Here is a 24,513-nt window from a genome sequence, read left to right as displayed (position 1 = left end):
GTTTCATGACAACAAGAAGAACCAACACGTTCTGACAATTAAAAACCTGAAGAAGGAGGACTCAGCAGAATACAAATTCAGACTCCAGGGAGATGATGAAGAAAGGAAACGGGATGATGTTCCTGGACTCACTTTGGTTGTGACAGGTAATTCGGTACAATAAATAACAGTGTCTATGTCAGTATTTGTCTAACGAAGGTAACAGCAATGACTTATTGTTTGCTGTCTTAGTTTACATTCGACAGAAGACAAACTCAGAGTTATGAATTAAAATGTCTCCAATTTTCATCAAACAGTTAAACATTCATTTTATCAATAACTAACAATGAGTTGCTCTGGGTCTTTTTAACATTTACTTCCTCCATCAATCTCTCAGGCCTCAAAGTGCGGCTGCGACCTGCAGTGGTGACAGAGGGTGGGAGAGTCTCTCTGACCTGTGGGACCAGCTGTCCTCTACCTACTAACACAAACTACATTTGGTACCTCAACAATCGACCTCTGAATCTCACAAACAACCAAAACAAACACCTGTTTCTAGACCCAGTCAGCAGTCAGGATGCAGGAAACTACTCTTGTTGTATCAAAAATGGTACTAAAAGTACCTGCTCCAGTGAAAAGACTCTCACCGTCCAGAGAACCACAGGAACATCAGCAGTCGCTACAGGAGTCCGTGCTGCTCTTTTGGTTTTGATACCTCTTGTTTTCATCTACTGGTTTAGGTGAGTTACTCTGTGCTCTGTTGCAGACCAGTTAAGTTTATTATCTGAATCAAGTATTTATTTACACTCATTTGTTCATAAGCAGAAAGAAGAAGAGGACTTCAGTTCAGGTTCCCACAACTGAAGCTAAAGACAATACGGCACAGGTAAAGACTAAAAGTTCCTTTTTCAATCAACAAACTTCTTTTTAATTAATCACGTGAGTAATTTCTTAATTTCTCGCTTAAGTTACTTTAAATAATACCCATGACTCCTACAGTACCATTTAAAATCCAGACATGGCCATAAACTGTGTCCATTATTGATCCCACAGTGAGGATTCTTCTTTTCTTTTTTTTGCTGAGTGAGTTCATACTCTACCTTGAAATCTGTGAATCAAGAAACCACTTATTGTTATTGTAAATGCATCTGTACTGTTAATCTCCAAACGGTTTCTCAGGTTTTTAAGTTATTAAGACAATCAATGTCAACACATTTTGTGTTATATTGCAGCCCTTCCCCAGAAGTTCATCATCACATCTTCAGAGTTGAAGCCTAATTGAAACTAATATTATTTCTTTTTTCCATCAGTTAAACAATGCCCACGTGTATGAAAACATATCAGGTGAAGCAACTCAACACCATGAGCGAGGTCCAATTCACTGAGAACAACGGATAACACCCAGCCATGTCAGCTCAAGGGAGAGGAGCAAGTCACTTATACTGTTGTCAGCTTTAGACCCAACGCAAACCCTGAGTGAGCTTATTTTAGCACAACAACCGTGGAGTCCCAGGAAAGGACTGAGCTTTGCAGATGAAAGCAACATGCATTGATAAATCTGTCAGTAAAGGAGACAGCTTTTTTAAAAAAAAATGTACTTCGCTTCTTTTGCCAAAAAGATAGACAGAAATGATGTCTTAGTATTGCTGATATAAACTGATTTATGAAATGTCACACAGCAAAAACTTGAATAGGTCAAAAGACCAGAAAGATTTGCAGTGTTAAGAGTGAAACATGCTTTGGCTTGTATGCATATTTTATTGTTATCATTTAAAGTATAACATGAATAAAATCACCTATCACCTATATGAAACATTAAGTCACATGTGAAGTGCTTAGCACAGCCACCAGCAAGAGTGAATCATTAATTTGTTTTGTAAGACAGCAACACAAGGATAGACATTTTACTTAAGAAAAAAAAAAAACCATGACAGTTTCACTCTTACTGCGACAGTCAGGAGAAAAGACACTGATCCGTTCTGTGTTTCATATATATCATGTTCTGCTACAGCTAAAGAAAAGTGGATGCAGAGCAGTTTGTTAATATCTAGATCATTACAGATGTTCATGCTGTATTTTCAGTATTGAGATCCTCTTTACTACATGAGCTGCTTTTGAGCTTTGCTTTGCTTAATATTCATTATTACGTTTTCAAGTTGGTGTGTTAATGTTTTGTCAGAGTTTGTAGATCCCCTCACAAAGACGTACCAGACTATTTGTCTCTGCTGGGTTTTAGTCATCAGCATGATGCATCATACACACAGTCTACCCCAGAAAACATTTAAATAGTTGTTTGTGTCGCTGCTGCTCCAACCTCCCATGATAAAAAATAAAGTGATTAAGTGTTACTTCCTGACACACTCATTCCTGACACACACGCGAACGTACATATATATATATTTATCTAGTAAAATAATGTCTCAGTGTGATGTGCCATTTTTACATCTTGACATGGGTATGACTAGGGTAAGGGTTGATCCTCCTCCTCAACGGTCTTACTGTTAAGAGCTGCTGGTTGTAACCACTTAGTATGAGATTTCATGAAGGTAGCAGCTGGCATACAGGAGCACAGTTGACTTTCTGATTAGAAACAGAAGGATTCAGTCATGTTACTGACAGGCCCTGGATGCATGCTAGTGGCTTTGATCCTGTACATTTCAGGTATGACTTCCTCTTTGCAACTATTTACAAAATGATGATTAGCTGCAAACTAATGTAAATGTCCTGTCTTGATGTTTGAGTGAAATATTTCAAAACTAAACTGAATATTATCGACAGGATTATGAAGAAATTAAAAATGTTCAGATGTTTGCTAATCAACTCTTTTGTTAAAGGGGTGAATGGAGAAGGAAAAAGCATCTGCGTTTTAAGAGGTTCTTCAGTGGATCTGCCCTGCCCAGCTCAAACTTACTCTTCAACTAGGAAGTGGTACACTATACAACGTGACGGTGACAGATACGTTCAGAAAGAGCTCTTTGCAGATGAAACTCATGTGAGATTCAATACGTCTAACAAAGATCTCCCCACTCTAACGATCAATTGTGTGAGTGAGAAAGATGCAAAAGTTTACTGCTGCAGCAGCAACAAGAATGAACCAGACCCCTGCAACCAGAGAACAGTTCAGCTCATTGTTTCAGGTATGAAAGTTGTCAATAACCATTGTTTAAAGTAAGTCTAGTAAAGGTATTTAACATTTAAGATGAACCACCAGACCTGCAGGTACAAGTGATTCCTGCCACAGAGGGACAGACAGTGATGCTGATGTGTAGCAGCAGTTGTCCTCTGACTGAAAACCCTGCAGCCTACGTCTGGTACAAGAACAGAGAGATTCTCTATGAGGACTGGTCTCCCTGGTACCAAGAGCTGGTCAGCAGTGAGGAAGCAGTCACATACTCCTGTGCTGTCAAAGGCTACGAGGATCTCAGAGCCCCTGAAGTCTCAGTGGGTGAGTCACAACAGCTACAAACCTCTGTTAAACACTTATTTTTACTGTTCATACTCTTTCTATACAGTAAAATCAGCATACCCAAATTAACACTGTAAGAGTTGATCTTAACACTTTTAAAGTGTCTATATGGGTCCACACCTCACAGTGTTAATTTAACACTTTTTCAAATGTTGGTACCTTTACACTAAGTTAATGTAAATTTGACTCTTGTAGTTAAATTTAACACTGCCTAACACCAACCAGTTTAACACTTTTATGTAGTGTTAGCAATTAACTCTCTCAGAGGACTATTTCTTAACTACACAAGTGTTACCCCATAACACTTAAAAGGTGTCAATATAATTCTTATATAATCCTACAAAAAATACTTGGAAAATAACCTTTACTAAAATAAAAAGGTAGTCATGTTTGGCAGTTCAAAAACACTTATTTTCAAACTGGCACCACAAATATTAGAACATGCAACAGTAAGGCACAGTGTAGCATTAGCACCACTTTCGCACACTAGCTAGCAACTCCGAACCATTAGCATCTTCTTATCACGTTTTATATCTATGGTTACAAAGTGCATGATTCGTCTCACTCAGACAAAACGTCAAGTCAAACGTACCGTTTACTGCCGTTACTCACTTTCTATATTACAGTGACCCAGACATGCATGCTAACCATGCTAACCTCTAGGTCATTAAGCAGGTGTTCGGCTGGTTAGTAACAGCGCGACGAGTGTAGTTTCCGTGGCTCACTGCTGCAAAATGACTTCGGGTGCCCGAAAAGTAATTCAACTCTTGTCAATTTGCTGTGTACACGTCTTTGGTTTTGTTCAGATTCAGTCACTCCGACCTGCTTCAGTGTGACCTACGCTGAAGGGAAAATGTGTTCTCATAACCAGACGTCAGTAGCTGAGTCCTGCTCCATCACATATCCCAGAGCTTACGGTAACGTTTATACCCGTCTGACCTTCAGACCTCTATTATAAACATTCTGTCTTTCTGCATGAGTCACAAATTTAAGTTTATGTGTGACATGCCATTTCTTCAACATTACCTGAATGAAATTTATTGTTTCCCAACAGAAGTACATGTTCAATGGATTTCAAAGGGGTCATCAGTTGCAGTGTCCTGTACCACCAGCTGTCCAATGTCTGACCTTCAGACCGACTATAGGTGGTACCAGAACCGACGGCTCAGTGATAAAAGACAGAGTCAAGAGTTTTCAGTATCTCCTACGAAAAGTTTATCCTGTGCTGTAAAAGATCAAGACCATCTGCTGTCTCCTGAAGTCTGTGAGTATGAGTGCACCATCTGCTCTGACACATAAATACTGTATAAATACATGCTATGAAGGAACTCATGATGATATGTTCAGACCATAGACTGTATAAAGACAGAGGTGGAACTGCTTCTCATTAGTGAAGCCAAGCAAATAGAGCTCCCCCTGGTGTCTGGCTGCAGTATAGGTCATAGGATCCAACTCCTCCATATTAGTGGGAGGGACCTAGGTGGTTAATATAATGTCAATGCATGTTCAAGTGTCAATTGTTTTTGCATATGTTTCACTTTACTTTGTAAGTTGACACTGTAGAAACAGGATGTGACATAATGGTGACTGCCAACTACTCCGTAAAGAGGTCCTGTGTGACAGTGAGAGTGCAGCATTAATGAAACAAAAACGCGAGTGAGTCTGGAGGACATGTAGCCAGGTCATTGATATCGTGGCTCCACTCTCAGACCGTACTGCACAGTCGTAACATGGCACCATTCGTATCCCTGGGAAAATAGCATCAGTTTGGCCAATGCAAGGAAGTGGGGACACACTGTTCAATACAGTCTATGCTTCAAACTGTCTATAGAGACAGACAGAAAAAAACAGTGAACATCTAACACACAATCTTTAAATAAACAGTTACCTACAATTATTTTATAACTACTGATAGTGTGTTGTGTATTTCAGGTCCAGATGAGGAGAACTGTTGGACTGTGAATTATATCAGCAGGAGAATCTGTGCTCTGATAGGATCTTCAGTGAACATTTCCAGTGAATACTCTCATCCCCACAAGAAGAAGCCAGAGTCTAAATCATGGTATAAAGTAGAAACAAGTGGTGAGCAGCTGATTGAGGATGCAGATCGTGTGGCGTTCCATGACAACATGAAGAACCAACACGTCCTGACAATTAAAAACCTGAAGAAGAAGGACTCAGCAGAATACAAATTCAGACTCCAGGGAGATGATGAAGAAAGGAAACGGGATGATGTTCCTGGAGTCACTTTGGTTGTGACAGGTAATTCAGTACAATAAATAACAGTGTCTATGTCAGTATTTGTCTAACGAAGGTAACAGCAATGACTAATTGTCTGCTGTCTTAGTTTACATTCGACAGAAGACAAACTCAGAGTTATGAATTAAAATGTCTCCAATTTTCATCAAACAGTTAAACATTCATTGAATCATTAACTAACAATGAGTTGCTCTGGGTCTTTTTAACCTTTACTTCCTCCATCAATCTCTCAGGCCTCAAAGTGCGGCTGCGACCTGCAGTGGTGACAGAGGGTGGGAGAGTCTCTCTGACCTGTGGGACCAGCTGTCCTCTACCTACTAACACAAACTACATTTGGTACTTCAACAATCGACCTCTGAATCTGACAAACAACCAAAACAAACATCTGTTTCTAGACCCAGTCAGCAGTCAGGATGCAGGAAACTACTCTTGTTGTATCAAAAATGGCACTAAAAGTACCTGCTCCAGTGAAAAGACTCTCACCGTCCAGAGAACCACAGGAACATCAGCAGTCGCTACAGGAGTCAGTGTTGCTCTTTTGGTTTTGATACTTCTTGTTTTCATCTACTGGTTTAGGTGAGTAACTCTGTGCTCTGTTGCAGACCAGTTACATGTATTATCTGAATCAAGTATTCATTTACACTCATTTGTTCATAAGCAGAAAGAAGAAGAGGACTTCAGTTCAGGTTCCCACAACTGAAGCTAAAGACAATACGGCACAGGTAAAGACTAAAAATTCCTTTTTCAATCAGTGAACACTCTCTCTTTTTTAAATTAATCAAGTCAGTAACTTAATTCCTCACTTATGTTACCTCCAAATAAGGGGTCTTCAATGCTTTTCAGGCCTAGAACCCCAAACTGATGGAGAGATTAAGTAGGAACCCCCCTACCTACTATATGTGCTCCTATATTAAATTTGGCCCAGTGCTATTTATGAATATACATTATTATCATCATTTTGCATTCAATATTAATCGATCCCTTATCCCTTTACTAAAAAGAAATTTTAATTTGTGGGTGAAAATTTAAAAACATATATAAAAAATGTTTAACAAAGCAAAGATTTTGCGCTGGACCCATCGGGGTCCCCGAGCCACAGTTTGGGGGTCCGCAAAATAATTTGCAATAAATTGTTAAAGGTATGTCAGTTAATTACATGTGGGGACCGCTGCACCAATAAAACAAACACACTAAACCAATTATTCCCTCCAACATTAGCGTTGGGTCAATAAAAAGACTGATATGACTGTGACGCCACGTAAATCTGTCACGAGTCACCCTCCCGTATCTGTCGCTTTACTCATGAGACACTTCCGGTACAGCTCCTGTGCTGCTTAGCATTTCTTGCTTTTGACAGTGAACAAATATTTCAGTACGTCCACTTCGAGTGATGCTAAGCCCAAAATGAAAAGTTTAAAACAAATAATTCCTATGGCGTCTGAAATCATAAATGATACTGAACATTAATTGGCGTGAGGAGTATGAGGGGAAAGTTTTAAGGGGTCCCAAGCTCCAAAACATTTGAGAACCCCTGTCCTAGGTGTGACACGTTGTAGTAGACCTGTGCTCTAAGTAATACCCTTGACTCTTACAGTACCATTTAAAATCCAGACATGGCCATAAACTGTGTCCATTATTGATCCCACAGTGAGGCCTCTTCTTTTCTTTTTTTGCTGAGTGAGTTCATACTCTACCTTGAAATCTTTGAATCAAGAAACCACTTATTGTTATTGTAAATGCATCTGTACTGTTCATCTGCAAAAGATATAAAGACAATAAATGTCAACACATTTTGAGTAGAAAGTTGATGTGTGATAACTTAAATTAATATTCTTTCTTTCTTCATCAGTTAAACAATGGCCACAATGAGCTTCACTACAGCGAGATCCAGTTCACCGAGAACCAGACAGATAACATCCAGCCACGTCAGCTCAAGGGAGAGGAGCAAACCACTTATACTGTTGTCAGCTTTAGACCCAACACAGTGAGCTTATTTTAGCACAACAACTTAAGAGACCCAGGAAATGACTGAGCTTTGCAGATGAAAGCAACATGCATTGATACATCTGTCAGTGAAGGAGACAGCTTTTTGAATGTATTTTACGCTTCTTTTGCTAAACAGAATTAAACTGATTTATGAAACGTCACACAGCAAAAACTTAAAGAGGTCATAAGACCAGAAAGACTTGCAGTGTTAAGAGTGAAACATGCTCGGACTTGTATGTGTATTTTATTGTGATCATAATTTCAAGTATAACATAAATAAAAATAGAAAAAAAATGTTTTACATACACATCAGCTGTTGATCACTGAGATTTTTTCATTTTTAAATGAATAAATCTAAGTTAGGGGTGGACGATATGGCAAAAATATCATATCACGATTTTTTAAAAATAAAATCACGATTTCAATTTCCTCACGATATTAAATTGAAGAATGAAAAACAGACAATTTAGTCCAAAGAACCTCTCTTAACCGATTTTATTTTAAAAAGTCGCAGTTTTGCCTGCATGTGTAAACAATCAAGTTTAAGAGACGTGGCATGGCAGTGTTGTACAAGTATTTTCGGCTGGGCAGCTCTTACCGCGGGTCAACAACTGAACCCCTCGTTTTCTACCGTCTTGAACGGTACCACATCTTTTGCAAGATAAAAGGTAACTGCTTCCGTTACCTCTTCCCATCGCTTGCTTTATTTGTCATACGGAGTGCCTTTGTTAAATGCCTGTGTTCATAATGACTGTTGTTTGGGATGTTTCCTCTTCAAATGGATGAGCACGTTCGTCGTGTTGCCACCCGACGTGGGAACCTGTTGTGTGCAAACTTTACCAAAACATTTGCCTGCGCTTCATCAGTTGAGGAAAATCCAAACCTATTCCATATAATGGAAGTGGATTTTTTTGAGTGACCAACTCTGTTTGGATTTCAGCCTTGGCTCTCCATGCGGCTACCGCTACACACATAGACAAGGGGGCGGGTAAGAAAGCGCGTCACTGCCCGTAATTCGCTATGATACGTCTGGTGCGTCGGTGCATCAGCATAGAACTGCAATTTATAGAATGTGCCCTAGACGATCCCACGATCTCTGCAGTTCGACAGATCGTCTTCACGTGTAATCGTTCACGATTTAATATCGTCACATCGCCCACCCCTAATCTAAGGTTAACCTTGTTCAAACAAATCCCCAGAATAAATAAATCCTAAAGAGAAGAGGGGCATGTAATGTTTTCAGCTATGTCTGACTACACTAAACTACCAGCATTGCAAAAACTTCTTCAGCAGCACAATTTCCTTGTTTATGAGGGACCAATGTGGAAGTGTAATGCCATAACATATAGTACAGTTTAAACAGTTTAAACATATGACTGTGCTTAAACTAACACACAAGGTCTTTTTGAGGTTGAGTGACTCTACCCAAAGTGCAGATAATAAAAACATTTATCCACATTAATGAAAGCAACCATGATTTTTGAGACACAGACACTAAATTCAACTAAATATTTCAATAATGTTTCAAATTTCAATACTTTTCTGACAACAAACAACTAGAAGATTGAAAAGATTGCTCCGTGATTTGTTTTTTGTTTGCAAAATTTAACCTATTACAGTCTTACATGGAGCTATAATACTAATATAATACATTAATATACAGTAGAGCAACCGCACATCAAGTTTACAGTACAGTGTTTGTACTTGTATGTAGTTACTGGGCTAATGAAATAGTCTTCATGAATTATCACTGAGGTAAAGATTCTTCTTTGTCAAGAGAATGATTCATGTTTTCAGCAGAAACAAAACAGGAACTTACAGTTTTAAAACATCATAGACAGTCGAACTGTTCATGAATATATTGTGCACTTAAACAAAGTAAATGAAATAAAATCATCATTATCACACACACAGATCAGCCACAACATTGAAACAACTGACAGGAGAAATAAATTCATTCATATGGATGTTATTTAGACGTCTACCCTTCCCTGTTCACATTCTCTGATGAGCCACAACTGTTTAGGAGGCACAAGGGAGACCTGCACAACGTTAGGGAGGTGGTCATCATGTTATGTGTATACATGGTGGGTGTAAGTGAGTGCAAAAAATACAAGAAGTGAGCTCATGTAGGTTAAAAAAAGAAAGAAAAAAAAAACATTTGTGAGGAAGTTTTCAGGTTTTGATTTCAAAGCTGACAAGTCAGTGACTGTTAACCAAAGGTCACTTCTTTCCTTCACACTCTTCGTTCTGCCAAAGTGAACTGGACTACAGTCACGTTTTTGTCAGAAAACATGTATGTTTCTGTGTTTTACTGTGTACATGTCAGGTAATATTTATGCTTTTCATCATAAGCTGAAAACAGGGAAAGAGTCTAACAGTTGTGTAGGGAAATCCTGAAAATCCTGCGCCCTACATCTACAGAGGATCGACACTGAGCTGTCAATGAATGAATAAATCACTTAATACCTAAATATACGTTCGCCATGAAAAATTAAGGCAGTTCTGAAGGCCAAAGGCGGTCTAACCTTTTTACTAGCGAGGTGTACCTAATAAAATGAGTGTTTGTTTAAGTATTAAGAGTATTTACTCATTTATTTATTTATTTATGGCATATATCTGTAGGTATTTTTCATTTATTTCTGTATTTTATTTTTAGTTGGCAGAGTTGGTCCTCCATATGGGCGAAGGCCTCCAATATGGCTGCTTATTTTAAGTTGAGGAAGTCTTTATTTTTTTTTTCTATCACCTATATGAAACATTAAGTCATATGTGAAGTGGTTAGCACAGCCACCAGCAAGAGCGAATCATTCATTTGTTTTGTAAGACAGCAACACAAGGATAGACATTTTACTGAAGAAAAAAAAAAAGTACCATGACAATTTCACTCTTACTGTGACAGAAAAGACACTGATCCGTTCTGTGTTTCATATATATCGTGTTCTGCTACAGCTAAAGAAAAGCAGATGCATAGCAGTTCGTTAATATCTAGATCATTACAGATGTTCACGCTGTATTTTCAGTATTGAGGACCTCTTTACTACATGAGCTGCTTTTGAGCTTTGCTTTGTTTGATATTCATTATTACGTTTTCACGTTGGTGTGTTAATGTTTTGTCAGAGTTTGTAGTTGTAATGTCCCCTCACAAAGACGTACCAGACTATTTGTCTCTGCTGGGTTTTAGTCAACGACTTGATGCATCATACACAGTCTACCCCAGAAAACATTTAAATAGTTGTTTGTGTCGCTGCTGCTCTAACCTCCCATGACGAAAAATAAAATGACAAACTGTTACTTCCTGATACACTCATTTCACACACACACCTATGTACATTCGTAAGACCTAGCTACCTCGTCCCATTGCGCCGTAGTCCAGTCGTGAGGCTTGGGAAGTCTCAACAGCTTTCAACAGTGACAGATGTCAACATGGACACAAACTGACTACTCCAGTATGCGTTTGTGGAGCATTCAGACAGAGGCTTTAGTTCGGTTTCTCGGGCAGTGCTCAGGTTGGTCTGCTTAGTCTTATAAGCCTGCAGCTTTTTGGATTGGTTGCTCAAATGTAGCTTAGCAACAGTATTCATATATAGTATCATGTTTACAGTACGCACAAACAAATATACTGATAACAGATAACACATAACATTTTATTGATTAACTTGTTAACTTGTACAATTTGAAAAAGAAACATAAACAATGAAAGGAAATGAACAAATAATATAATGCAAAGATTTGCTGACAAAATCATAACACATACAGAGACACAAATAAGTGCCTAGAATAGTAACCTCTGAAAGAGGAAGGAAGTGATGTTTTGATGAAAGACCTGCTAACTGCAATCCTACTGACCAACAGTCTTATTGTTAATTTGTCAGTGAAATGCTGGTGGTTTCATGAAGGTAGCAGCTGGAATACAGGAGCACAGTTGACTTTCTGAGTAGAAACAGAAGGATTCAGTCATGTTACTGACAGGCCCGGGATGCATGCTAGTGGCTTTGATCCTGTACATTTCAGGTATGACTTCCTATTTGCAATTATTTACAAAATGATGATTAGCTGCAAACTAATGTAAATGTCCTGCCTTGTTGTTTGAGTGAAACTGTAAAAGAAAAAGAATATTTCAAAACTAAACTAAATATTATCGACAGGATTATAAAAAAGTAAAAGCAGGCGTGACTTGTAACAATCACCTGTTAAAATGATTAAAAATGTTCAGATGTTTGCTAATAAACTCTTTTGTTAAAGGGGTGAATGGAGAAGAAAAAAGAATCTGCGTTTTAAGAGGTTCTTCAGTGGATCTGCCCTGCCCAGCTCAAACTTACTCTTCAACTAGGAAGTGGTACACTATACAACATGACGGTGACAGATACGTTCAGAAAGAGCTCTTTGCGGATGAAACTCATGTGAGATTCAACACGTCTAACAAAAGTCTCCCAACTCTAACGATCAATTATGTGAGTGAGAAAGATGCAAAACTTTACTGCTGCAGCAGCAACAATAATGAATCACACGCCTGCAACCAGAGAACAGTTCAGCTCATTGTTTCAGGTATGAAAGTTGTCAATAATCATTGTTTAAAGTAAGTCTAGTAAAAGTATTTAACATTTAAGATGAACCACCAGACCTGCAGGTAAAGGTGATTCCTGCCACAGAGGGACAGACAGTGATGCTGATGTGTATCAGCAGTTGTCCTCTGACTGAAAACCCTGCAGCCTACGTCTGGTACAAGAACAGAGAGATTCTCTATGAGGACTGGTCTCCCTGGTACCAAGAGCTGGTCAGCAGTGAGGAAGCAGTCACATACTCCTGTGCTGTCAAAGGCTACGAGGATCTCAGAGCCCCTGAAGTCTCAGTGGGTGAGTCACAACAGCTACAAACCTCTGTTAAACACTTATTTTTACTGTTCACACTCTTTCTACACGTCTTTGGTTTTGTTCAGATTCAGTCACTCCAACCTGCTTCAGTGTGACCTACGCTGAAGGGAGAATGTGTTCTCATAACCAGACATCAGTAGCTGAGTCCTGCTCCATCACATATCCCAGAGCTTACGGTAACGTTTACACCCGTCTGACATTCAGACCTCTATTATAAACATTCTGTCTTTCTGCATGAGTCACAAATTTAAGTTTATGTGTGACATGCCATTTCTTCAATATTACCTGAATGAAATTTGTTGTTTTCCACAGAAGTAAATGTTCAAAGGAATTCAAATGAGTCATCAGTTGCAGTGTCCTGTACCACCAGCTGTCCAGTGTCTGACCTTCAGACCGACTATAGGTGGTACCAGAACCGACAGCTCAGTGATACAAGAAAGAGTCAAGAGTTTTCAGTATCTCCTACAAAAAGTTTATCCTGTGCTGTAAAAGATCAAGACCATCTGCTGTCTCCTGAAGTCTGTGAGTATGAGTGCACCATCTGCTCTGACACATAAATACTGTATAAATACAAGCTATGAAGGAACTCATGATGATATGTTGATAATATGTTGCTACTAGATGTCCCTTTAGTGTTCAGACCATAGACTGTATAAAGATGGAGATGGAACTGCTTCTCATTAGTGAAGCCAAGCAAGTAGAGCTCCCCCTGGTGTCTGGCTGCAGTATAGGTCATAGAATCCAACTCCTCCATGTTAGTGGGCGGGACCGAGGTGGTTAATATAATGTCAATGCATGTTCAAGTGTCATTTTTTTTGCATGTTTCACTTTACTTAGTTGACGCTATAGAAACAGGATGTGACATAATGGTGACTGCCAACTGCTCCGTAAAGAGGTCCTGTGTGACCGTGAGAGTGCAGCATTAATGAAACAAAAACGCGAGTGAGTCTGGAGGACATGTAGCCAGGTCATTGATATCGTGGCTCCACTCTCGGACCGTACTGCACAGTTGTAACATGGCACCGCTCGTATCCCAGGGAAAATAGCATCAGTTTGGCCAATGCAAGGAAGTGGGGACACACTGTTCAATACAGTCTATGCTTAAAACTGTCTATAGAGACAGACAGAAAAAAACAGTGAACATCTAACACACACAATCTTTAAATAAACAGTTACCTACAATTATTTTATAACTACTGATAGTGTTTTATATATTTCAGGTCCAGATGAGGAGAACTGTTGGACTGTGAATTATATCAGCAGGAGAATCTGTGCTCTGAAAGGATCTTCAGTGAACATTTCCAGTGAATACTCTCATCCCCACAAGAAGAAGCCAGAGTCTAAATCATGGTATAAAGTAGAAACAAGTGGTGAGCAGCTGATTGAGGATGCCGGTCGTGTGGTGTTTCATGACAACAAGAAGAACCAACACGTTCTGACAATTAAAAACCTGAAGAAGGAGGACTCAGCAGAATACAAATTCAGACTCCAGGGAGATGATGAAGAAAGGAAACGGGATGATGTTCCTGGAGTCACTTTGGTTGTGACAGGTAATGCAGTACAATAAATAACAGTGTCTATGTCAGTATTTGTCTAACGAAGGTAACAGCAATGACTTATTGTTTGCTGTCTTAGTTTACATTCGACAGAAGACAAACTCAGAGTTATGAATTAAAACATTTATTTCCTCCATCAATCTCTCAGGCCTCAAAGTGCGGCTGCGACCTGCAGTGGTGACAGAGGGTGGGAGAGTCTCTCTGACCTGTGGGACCAGCTGTCCTCTACCTACTAACACAAACTACATTTGGTATTTCAACAATCGACCTCTGAATCTGACAAACAACCAAAACAAACACCTGTTTCTAGACCCAGTCAGCAGTCAGGATGCAGGAAACTATTATTGTTGTATCAAAAATGGCACTAAAAGTACCTGCTCCAGTGAAAAGACTCTCACCGTCCAGAGAACAACAGGAACATCAGCAGTCGCTACAGGAGTCAGTGCTGCTCTTTTGGTTTTGATACTTCTTGTTTTCATCTACTGGTTTAGGTGAGTAACTCTGTGCTCTGTTGCAGACCAGTTACGTTTATTATCTGAATCAAGTATTCATTTACACTCATTTGTTCATAAGCAGAAAGAAGAAGAGGACTTCAGTTCAGGTTCCCACAACTGAAGCTAAAGACAATACGAGACAGGTAAAGACTAAAAGTTCCTTTTTCAATCAGTGAACACTCTCTCTTTTTTAAATTAATCAAGTCAGTAACTTAATTCCTCACTTAAGTTACCTCCAAATCAGGGGTCTTCAATGCTTTTCAGGCCTAGAACCCCAAACTGATGGAGAGATTAAGTAGGAACCCCCCTACCTACTATATGCGTTCTATATTAAATTTGGCCCAGTGCTATTTATGAATATACATCATTATCATCATCATTTTGCATTCAATATTAATCGATCCCTTATCCCTTTACTAAAAAGAAACTTTAATTTGTGGGTGAAAATTTAAAAACATATATAAAAAATGTCTAACCGAGCAAAGATTTTGCGCTGGACCCATCGTGGTCTCCGAGCCACAGTTTGGGGGTCCGCAAAATAATTTGCAATAAATTGTTGTGTTGTTGTGTTAACAAAAGTTATGTCAGTTAATTACATGTGGGGACCACAGCACCAATAAAACAAACATACTAAACCAATTATTCCCTCCAACATTAGCGTTGGGTCAATAAAAAGTCTGATATGACTGTGACGCCACGTAAATCTGTCACGAGTCACTCTCCAGTATCTGTCGCTTTACTCAGGAGACACTTTTGGTACAGCTCCTGTGCTGCTTAGCATTTCTTGCTTGTGACAATGAACAAATATTTTAGTAAGTCCACTTCGAGTGATGCTAAGCCCAAAATGAAAAGTTTAAAACAACTCATTCCTATGGCGTCTGAAATCATAATTGGTAGTAAACATTAATTGGCGTGAGGAGTATGAGGGGAAAGTTTTAAGGGGTCCCGAGCTCCAAAACGTTTGAGAACCCCTGTCCTAGGTGTGACACGTTGTAGTAGACCTGTGCTCTAAATAATACCCATGACTCCTACAGTGCCATTTAAAATCCAGACATGGCCATAAACTGTGTCCATTATTGATCCCACAGTGAGGATTCTTCTTTTCTTTTTTTTGCTGAGTGAGTTCATACTCTACCTTGAAATCTGGGAATCAAGAAGCCACTTATTGTTATTGTAAATGCATCTGTACTGTTAATCTGCAAACGGTTTAAGGTATAAAGACAATAAATGTCAACACATTTTGAGTAGAAAGTTGATGTGTAATAATTTAAATTAATATTCTTTCTTTCTTCATCAGTTAAACAATGACCACGATGAGCTTCACTACAGCGAGATCCAGTTCACCAAGAACCAGACAGATAACATCCAGCCACGTCGGGTCAAGGGAGAGGAGCAAGCCACTTATACTGTTGTCAGCTTTAGACCCAACACAAACCCTGAGTGAGCTTATTTTAGCACAACAACTTAAGAGACCCAGGAAATGACTGAGCTTTGCAGATGAAAGCAACATGCATTGATACATCTGTCAGTGAAGGAGACAGCTTTTTGAATGTATTTTACGCTTCTTTTGCTAAACAGAATGAACCGATTTATTAAATGTGACACAGCAAAAACTTAAAGAGGTCATAAGACCAGAAAGACTTGCAGTGTTAAGAGTGAAACATGCTCTGGCTTGTATGTGTATTTTATTGTGGTCATAATTTCAAGTATAACATAAATAAAAATAGAAAAAAAAATGTTTTACATACACATCAACTGTTAAGAAAGACAGACTTTGTATTGGTACAATGGTTAAAATGGCAGAGAATTAAGACTTAAACCTAAAAATGGATATTGTTGAAACTGTTTAACAACAAAGTTGATCTTGATGCTACAAACATTTCTAGAGCCTCTTCCACCATTCACCATTTAGTTAGATTAAATTAATGACTTTTTTTTTGCTACATATCAAAATCAGATTTGTAGTCCACTACATTTTGATCCCATAAAGTTGTTTACTAAACTACTAGTCAACTACTAATAACTTTTCAACCAAATTTGATGTTTTTTACTGAGATTTATTTTTTATTTTTAAATGAACAAATCTAAGGTAGGGGTTGGCGATATGGCAAAAATATCATATCACGATTTTTTAAAAATAAAATCACGATTTCGATTTTATCACGATCTTACACTGAATAATGAACAGACAATTTAGTCCAAAGAACCTCTCTTAACCGATTTTATTTGAAATAGTCGCAATTTTGCCTGCCTGTGCAAACAATCAAGTTTAAGAGACGTGGCATGGCAGTGTTGTACAAGTATTTTCGGCTGGGCAGCTCTTACCGCGGGTCAACTACTGAACCCCTCTTTTCTACCGTCTTGAACGGTACCAAATCTTTTGCAAGATAAAGGGTAACTGCTTCTTTTACCTCTTCCCATCGCTTGCTTGACTTGTCATACGGAGTGCCTTTGTTAAATGCCTGTGTTCATGATGACTGTTGTTTGGGATGTTTCCTCTTTAAATGGTTGAGCAGGTTCGTCGTGTTGCCACCCGACGTGGGAACCTGTTGTGTGCAAACTTTGCACAAAACATTTGCCTGCGCTTCATCAGTTGAGGAAAATCCAAACCTATTCCATATAATGGAAGTGGATTTTTTTTAGTGACCAACTCCATTTGGATTTCAACACTGGCTCTCCATGCGGCTACCGCTACACACAAAAACAAGGGGCGGGTAAGAAAGCGCGTCACTGCCCGTAATTCGCTATGATTGGTCAGTCAGGTTGACGACGTAATACGTCTGGTGGGTCGGTGCATCAGCATAGAACTGCAATTTATAGACGATCTATAAATTGCTAGACGATCCCACGATCTCTGCAGGTTGACAGATCGTCTTCACGTTGTAATCGTTCACGATTTAATATCGTCATATCGCCCACTCCTAATCTATGGTTAACCTTGATCAAATAAATCCCCAGAATAAATAAATCCTAAAGAGAAGAAGGGCATGTAATGTTTTCAGCTATGTCTAACTACACTAAACTACCAGCATTGCAAAAACCTGTTGCTCAACTTCTTCAGCAGCACAATTTCCTTGTTTATGAGGGACCAATGTGGAAGTGTAATGCCATAACATATAGTACAGTTTAAACAGTTTAAACATATGACTGTGCTTAAAACGAACACACAAGGTCTTTTTGAGGTTGAGTGACTCTACCCAAAGTTCAGATAATAAAAACATTTACCCACATTAATGAAAGCGACCATGAATTTTGAGACAGACACTAAACTCAACTAAATATTTAAATAATGTTTCAAATTTCAACACTTTTCTGACAACAAACAACTAGAAGATTGAAAAAAATGCTCTGTGATTTGTTTTTGTTTTTTTTTTTGTTTGTTTTTTTTGCAAAATTAACCTATTACAGTCTTACATGGAACTATAATACTAATATGATACATTAATATACAGTAGAGCAACTGCACATCAAGTTTACAGTGTTTGTACTTGTATGTAGTTACTGGGCTAATGAAATAGTCTTCATGACTAATCACTGAGGTAAAGATTGGCCTTCAACCATATGGAGGACCAACTGTGCCAACTAAAAATAAAATACAGAAATTTAAAAAAAAATAATAATAATAATAATAATAAGTACCATGACAATTTCACTCTTACTGTGACAGTCAGGAGAAAAGACACTGATCCGTTCTGTGTTTCATATATATCATGTTCTGCTACAGCTAAAGAAAAGTGGATGCATAGCAGTTTGTTAATATCTAGATCATTACAGATGTTCACGCTATGTTTTCAGTATTGAGAACCTCTTTACTAAATGAGCTGCTTTTGAGCTTTGCTTTGCTTAATATTCACTATTACGTTTTCAAGTTGGTGTGTTAATGTTTTGTCAGAGTTTGTAGATCCCCTCACAAAGACGTACCAGACTATTTGTCTCTGCTGGGTTTTAGTCATCAGCATGATGCATCATACACGTAGTCTACCCCAGAAAACATTTAAATAGTTGTTTGTGTCGCTGCTGCTCCAACCTCCCATAATAAAAAATAAAGTGATTAACTGTTACTTCCTGACACACTCATTCCTGACACACACACGTACGTACATATATATATATATTTATCTAGTAAAATAATGTCTCAGTGTGATGTGCCATTTTTCCATCTTGACATGGGTATGACTAGGGTAAGGGTTGATCCTCCTCCTCAACAGTCTTACTGTTAAGAGCTGCTGGTTGTAACCACTTAGTATGAGATTTCATGAAGGTAGCAGCTGGAATACAGGAGCACAGTTGACTTTCTGATTAGAAACAGAAGGATTCAGTCATGTTACTGACAGGCGCTGGATGCATGCTAGTGGCTTTGATCCTGTACATTTCAGGTATGACTTCCTCTTTGCAACTATTTACAAAATGATGATTAGCTGCAAACTAATGTAAATGTCCTGTCTTGATGTTTGAGTGAAATATTTCAAAACTAAACTGAATATTATCGACAGGATTATGAAGAAGTAAAAGCAGGCGTGACTTGTAACAATCACCTGTTAAAATGATAGAAAATGTTCAGATGTTCGCTGATAAACTCTTTTGTTAAAGGTGTGAATGGAGAAGGAAAAAGAATCTGCGTTTTAAGAGGTTCTTCAGTGGATATGCCCTGCCCAGCTCAAACTTACTCTTCAACTAGGAAGTGGTACACTATACAACGTGACGGTGACAGATACGTTCAGAAAGAGCTCTTTGCAGATGAAACTCATGTGAGATTCAACACGTCTAACAAAGGTCGCCCCACTCTAACGATCAATTATGTGAGTGAGAAAGATGCAAAAGTTTACTGCTGCAGCAGCAACAAGAATGAACCAGGCGCCTGCAACCAGAGAACAGTTCAGCTCATTGTTTCAGGTATGAAAGTTGTCAATAACCATTGTTTAAAGTAAGTTTAGTAAAAGTATTTAACATTTAAGATGAACCACCAGACCTGCAGGTAAAGGTGATTCCTGCCACGAAGGGACAGACAGTGATGCTGATGTGTAGCACCAGTTGTGCTCCGACTGAAAACCCTGCAGCCTACATCTGGTACAAGAACAGAGAGTTTCTCTATGAGGACTGGTCTCCCTGGTACCAAGAGCTGGTCAGCAGTGAGGAAGCAGTCACATACTCCTGTGCTGTCGAAAGCCACGAGGATCACAGAACTCCTGAAGTCTCAGTGGGTGAGTCCCAACTAGTCACCGACCGATTATCGGTCACCGATATATCGGGGCCCGATATGACGGCTCCAGTTCTATCGGGGGTTCTATCGTATCGGTGAAATGTTGCGCCGATAGAAAAAACAAAGCGTGACAAGTCACAGTAAATTAGTTCATGAAATAAGTAACTGTAAACATGAAAACATAATTGGAACAACAATTATAGGCCACATTTCATTGCCCCTTTCAAAAGTATTCCTGGCCAAAATCTCCGGTGTAAAATAACTGCGAGGCAACTTTGCTATATCATCGCAGATTTTGTCTCAGTAGTCGCATTACATGAGCGACGTTAGCAGTTTGCAAAAAAAAAAAAAAACACCAAAAGGGTTACAGTTTAATATATGCTAAAAGGATTTAACCAAGAAAGCACTAGTCTCCCCTACGCGACGCGGGACCACTTATATTTTATCGTCGTCATTTTGGCTTCGTTTGATTGTGTGTGTGTGTGTGTGTGTCCACAGCTGGGTTGGTTTATGGAGGGGACGAACATGTTTTTAGGCATGCATTGCTGACCTGGGCATTGTTTCTCATTAAATTAGAAAAACCTTTCCTATCATTCCCCTTTTCCGTGCATGGTTGAAGGAGATAGGTTCGCATCCACGCTCCACTCCCTCCTGCGCTGGAAAGTCCCCTTAAGTCACATAAACCAGCGCGTGTGTACAACCACCGTATCAACTCGCCACCCGCATCTATTTAAACTCCGTCACTTTGCTTCGTCTCCATTGGCCCTGCATTTCCTTAGTCCTCCACTCATATCGGCTATCGGTGATTGCACCTCCTCTTATATCGACTTTCGTTATCGGGCCAAAAAATCCCTATCGGTTGGACACTAGTCACAACAGCTACAAACCTCTGTTAAACACTTATTTTTACTGTTCACACTCTTTCTACACGTCTTTGGTTTTGTTCAGATTCAGTCACTCCAACCTGCTTCAGTGTGACCTACGCTGAAGGGAGAATGTGTTCTCATAACCAGATGTCAGTAGCTGAGTCCTGCTCCATCACATATCCCAGAGCCTACGGTAACGTTTACACCTGTCTGACCTTCAGACCTCTATTATAGACATTCTGTCTTTCTGCATGAGTCACAAATTTAAGTTTATGTGTGACATGCCATTTCTTCAATTTTACCTGAATGCAATTTATTGTTTTCCAACAGAAGTACATGTTCAAAGGAATTCAAAGGGGTCGTCAGTTGCAGTGTCCTGTACCACCAGCTGTCCAGTGTCTGACCTTCAGATCGCCTATAGGTGGTACCAGAACCGACAGCTCAGTGATACAAGAAAGAGTCAAGAGTTTTCAGTATCTCCTACGAAAAGTTTATCCTGTGCTGTAAAAGATCAAGACCATCTGCTGTCTCCTGAAGTCTGTGAGTATGAGTGCACCATCTGATCTGACACATACACAGTGGGGCAAAAAAGTATTTAGTCAACCACCAACTGTGCAAGTTCTCCCACTAAGATGAGAGGCCTGTAATTTTCATCATAGTTATACCTCAACTATGAGAGACAAAATGAGTAAAAAAATAATTTATTTGCAAATTATGGTGGAAAATAAGTATTTGGTCAATAACAAAAGTTTATGTCAATACTTTGTTATACCCTTTGTTGGCAATGACAGAGGTCAAATGTTTTCTGTAAGTCTTCAGAAGATTTTCACATATTGTTGCTGGTATTTTGGCCCATTCCTCCATGCAGATCTCCTCTTGATCAGTGATGTTTTGGGGCTGTCGCTGGGCAACACGGACTTTCAACTCCCTCCAAAGATTTTCTATGGGGTTGAGATCTGGAGACTGGCTAGGCCACTCCAGAACCTTGAAATGCTTCTTACGAAGCCACTCCTTCGTTGCCCGGGCGGTATGTTTGGGATCATTGTCGTGCTGAAAGACCCAGCCACGTTTCATCTTCAATGCCCCTGCTGATGGAAGGAGGTCTTTACTCAAAATCTCATGATACATGGCACCATTCATTCTTTCCTTTGTACAGTCGTCCTGGTCCCTTTGCAGAAAAACAGTGCCAAAGCATGATGTTTCCACCCCCATGCTTCACAGTAGGTATGGTGCTCTTTGGATGCAACTCAGCATTCTTTCTCCTCCAAACACAACAAGTTGAGTTTTTACCAAAAAGTTCTATTTTGGTTTCATCTGACCATATGACATTCTCCCAATCCTCTTCTGGATCATCCAAATGCTCTCAAGCAAACTTCCGACAGGCCTGGACATGTACTGACTGAAGCAGGGAGACACGTCTGGCACTGCAGGATTTGAGTCCCTGGCAGCACAGTGTGCTACTGATGGTAGACTTTGTTACTTTTGGTCCCAGCTCTCTGCAGATCATTCACTACGTCCCCCCGTGTGGTTCTGGGCCTTTTGCTCACCGTTCTTGTGATCATTTTGACCCCATGGGGCGAGATCTTGCATGGAGCCCCAGATCGAGGGAGATTTTCAGTGGTCTTGTATGTCTTCCATTTTCTAATAATTGCTCCCACAGTTGACCAAGCTGCTTACTTATTGCAGATTCAGTCTTCCCAGCCTGGTGCAGGTCTACAGTTTTGTTTCTGGTGTCCTTTGACAGCTCTTTGGTCTTATCCATAGTGGAGTTTGGAGTGTGACTGTTTGAGGTTGTAGACAGGTGTCGTTTATGCTGATAACAAGTTCAAACAGGTGCCATTAATACAGGTAATGAGTGGAGGACACTCATAAGAAGTTCTTAAAGAAGAAGGTTTGTAGGATGACCAAATACTTATTTTACTGAGGAATTTACCAATTAATTCATTAAAAATCCTACAATGTGATTTCCTGGATTCTGTCTCTCATAGTTGAAGTGTACCTATGATGAAAATTACAGGCCTCTCTCATCTTTTTAAGTGGGAGAACTTGCACAGTTGTTGGTTGACTAAATACTTTTTGCCCCACTATACATACTGTATAAATATATGCTAGAAAAGACCTCATGATGTTGAGGACTTGTTGCTACTAGATGTCCTTTTATATATATTATTTATATACAATATAAATAATGGACGGCGGAACTGCTTCTGTAGCAACTCGTAATAGCACTCATAGCAACATGCAGGCAGAGAGTCTGGGGGCAAGCCAGCATCCTATCCCTCTGCCTCTTACCCAGAGCAACTCCAGCAAAGAAGAGTGTCCAACCCCTCTCAAGGACTTGGGTCCCAGAGCTGACGCTGTGTCGAGATGAGGCCGACTATTTTTAGTTGTTAGCGCTTAACCTCTAATTTTAGGTGGTTAATGTAATGTCAATGCATGTTCAAGTGTCAATTTTTTTGCAAATGTTTCGTTTTACTTTGTAAGTTGACGCTATAGAAACAGGCAACTGCCCACTTTTTAGCCCTGTTGTTCTTTAGCTTCCGTAAAGAGGTTGTGTGTGACCGTGAGAGTACAAAAATGCGAGTGAGTCTGAAGCCAGGTCATTGATATCGTGGCTCCACTCTCGGACCGTACTGCACAGTCGTAACATGGCACCGCTCGTATCCTCGAGAAAATAGCATCAGTTTGGCCAATGCAAGGAAGTGGGGACACACTGTTCAATGCAGTCTATGCTTCAAACTGTCTATAGAGACAGACAGAGAAAACAGTGAACATCTAACACACAATCTTTAAATAAACAGTTACCTACAATTATTTTATAACTACTGATAGTGTTTTGTGTATTTCAGGTCCAGATGAGGAGAACTGTTGGACTGTGAATTATATCAGCAGGAGAATCTGTGCTCTGAAAGGATCTTCAGTGAACATTTCCAGTAAATACTCTCATCCCCACAAGAAGAAGCCAGAGTCTAAATCATGGTATAAAGTAGAAACAAGTGGTGAGCAGCTGATTGAGGATGCCGGTCGTGTGGTGTTTCATGACAACAAGAAGAACCAACACGTTCTGACAATAAAAAACCTGAAGAAGAAGGACTCAGCAGAATACAAATTCAGACTCCAGGGAGATGATGAAGAAAGGAAACGGGATGATGTTCCTGGAGTCACTTTGGTTGTGATAGGTAATTCAGTACAATAAATAACAGTGTCTATGTCAGTATTTGTCTAACGAAGGTAACAGCAATGACTTATTGTTTGCTGTCTTAGTTTACATTCGACAGAAGACAAACTCAGAGTTATGAATTAAAATGTCTCCAATTTTCATCAAACAGTTAAACATTCATTGAATCATTAACTAAGAATGAGTTGCTCTGGGTCTTTTTAACCTTTACTTCCTCCATCAATCTCTCAGGCCTCAAAGTGCGGCTGCGACCTAAAGTGGTGACAGAGGGTGGGAGAGTCTCTCTGACCTGTGGGACCAGCTGTCCTCTACCTACTAACACAAACTACATTTGGTACTTCAACAATCGACCTCTGAATCTGACAAACAACCAAAACAAACACCTGTTTCTAGACCCAGTCAGCAGTCAGGATGCAGGAAACTACTATTGTTGTATCAAAACTGGCACTAAACGTACCTGCTCCGGTGAAAAGACTCTCACTGTCCAGAGAACCACAGGAACATCAGCAGTCGCTACAGGAGTCCGTGCTGCTCTTTTGGTTTTGATACCTCTTGTTTTCATCTACTGGTTTAGGTGAGTAACTTGTTGCAGACCAGTTAAGTTTATTATCTGAATCAAGTACTCATCTACACTCATTCGTTCATAAGCAGAAAG

At 39.5% G+C, this 24,513-nt stretch overlaps 2 protein-coding genes and 2 long non-coding RNA genes across 5 annotated transcripts; all 4 read left to right on the top strand.

Annotated features, from left to right (window-relative positions):
- Window positions 1-238: 238 nt before the first annotated feature.
- On the top strand, window positions 239-1,553 carry LOC125004555. The gene is made up of 3 exons (XR_007112355.1): window positions 239-719; window positions 805-865; window positions 1,290-1,553. It is a non-coding gene; the product is annotated as an uncharacterized LOC125004555 (long non-coding RNA).
- Window positions 1,554-4,290: 2,737 nt separating this feature from the next.
- LOC125004336 (carcinoembryonic antigen-related cell adhesion molecule 1-like) lies at window positions 4,291-8,062 on the top strand. Of its 2 annotated transcripts, none has more exons than XM_047578872.1 (6): window positions 4,291-4,362; window positions 4,500-4,709; window positions 5,378-5,707; window positions 5,938-6,280; window positions 6,366-6,426; window positions 7,554-8,062. In XM_047578872.1, the coding sequence occupies exons 1-6, from the start codon at window positions 4,299-4,301 to the stop codon at window positions 7,701-7,703; spliced, it is 1,158 nt and encodes a 385-aa protein (XP_047434828.1). In that variant the 5' UTR covers window positions 4,291-4,298; the 3' UTR covers window positions 7,704-8,062. The 2 variants fall into 2 exon arrangements, with proteins under 2 accessions (XP_047434828.1, XP_047434827.1); XM_047578871.1 differs by having other exon boundaries at window positions 6,363-6,426.
- A 3,508-nt stretch (window positions 8,063-11,570) lies between these two features.
- On the top strand, window positions 11,571-12,410 carry LOC125004338. Its single transcript, XR_007112321.1, has 3 exons — window positions 11,571-11,704; window positions 11,936-12,238; window positions 12,313-12,410. It is a non-coding gene; the product is annotated as an uncharacterized LOC125004338 (long non-coding RNA).
- Window positions 12,411-12,439: 29 nt separating this feature from the next.
- Window positions 12,440-16,574, top strand: LOC125004337 (carcinoembryonic antigen-related cell adhesion molecule 1-like). The gene is made up of 7 exons (XM_047578873.1): window positions 12,440-12,546; window positions 12,630-12,740; window positions 12,877-13,086; window positions 13,785-14,114; window positions 14,269-14,611; window positions 14,694-14,757; window positions 15,912-16,574. The coding sequence occupies exons 2-7, from the start codon at window positions 12,677-12,679 to the stop codon at window positions 16,056-16,058; spliced, it is 1,158 nt and encodes a 385-aa protein (XP_047434829.1). The 5' UTR covers window positions 12,440-12,546; window positions 12,630-12,676; the 3' UTR covers window positions 16,059-16,574.
- The last annotated feature ends 7,939 nt before the right edge of the window (window positions 16,575-24,513 follow it).

This window comes from Mugil cephalus, chromosome 2 (genome assembly GCF_022458985.1).
Source record: "Mugil cephalus isolate CIBA_MC_2020 chromosome 2, CIBA_Mcephalus_1.1, whole genome shotgun sequence".
Lineage (NCBI taxonomy): Eukaryota > Metazoa > Chordata > Actinopteri > Mugiliformes > Mugilidae > Mugil > Mugil cephalus.
Note: the sequence above shows the minus strand (reverse complement) of the source record. Positions and strands in the feature narration are given on the sequence as shown.

Bases quoted from the DNA above. Each gene is read 5' to 3' on its own strand.
- LOC125004336 (XM_047578871.1), top strand. From the start codon at position 4,299: ATGTGTTCTCATAACCAGACGTCAGTAGCTGAGTCCTGCTCCATCACA. The intron at 4,710-5,377 runs GTGAGTATGAGT...TGTGTATTTCAG, and splicing joins TCTGCTGTCTCCTGAAGTCT to GTCCAGATGAGGAGAACTGT. The intron at 5,708-5,937 runs GTAATTCAGTAC...TCAATCTCTCAG, and splicing joins AGTCACTTTGGTTGTGACAG to GCCTCAAAGTGCGGCTGCGA.
- LOC125004337 (XM_047578873.1), top strand. From the start codon at position 12,677: ATGTGTTCTCATAACCAGACATCAGTAGCTGAGTCCTGCTCCATCACA. The intron at 13,087-13,784 runs GTGAGTATGAGT...TATATATTTCAG, and splicing joins TCTGCTGTCTCCTGAAGTCT to GTCCAGATGAGGAGAACTGT. The intron at 14,612-14,693 runs GTGAGTAACTCT...TTTGTTCATAAG, and splicing joins GTTTTCATCTACTGGTTTAG to CAGAAAGAAGAAGAGGACTT.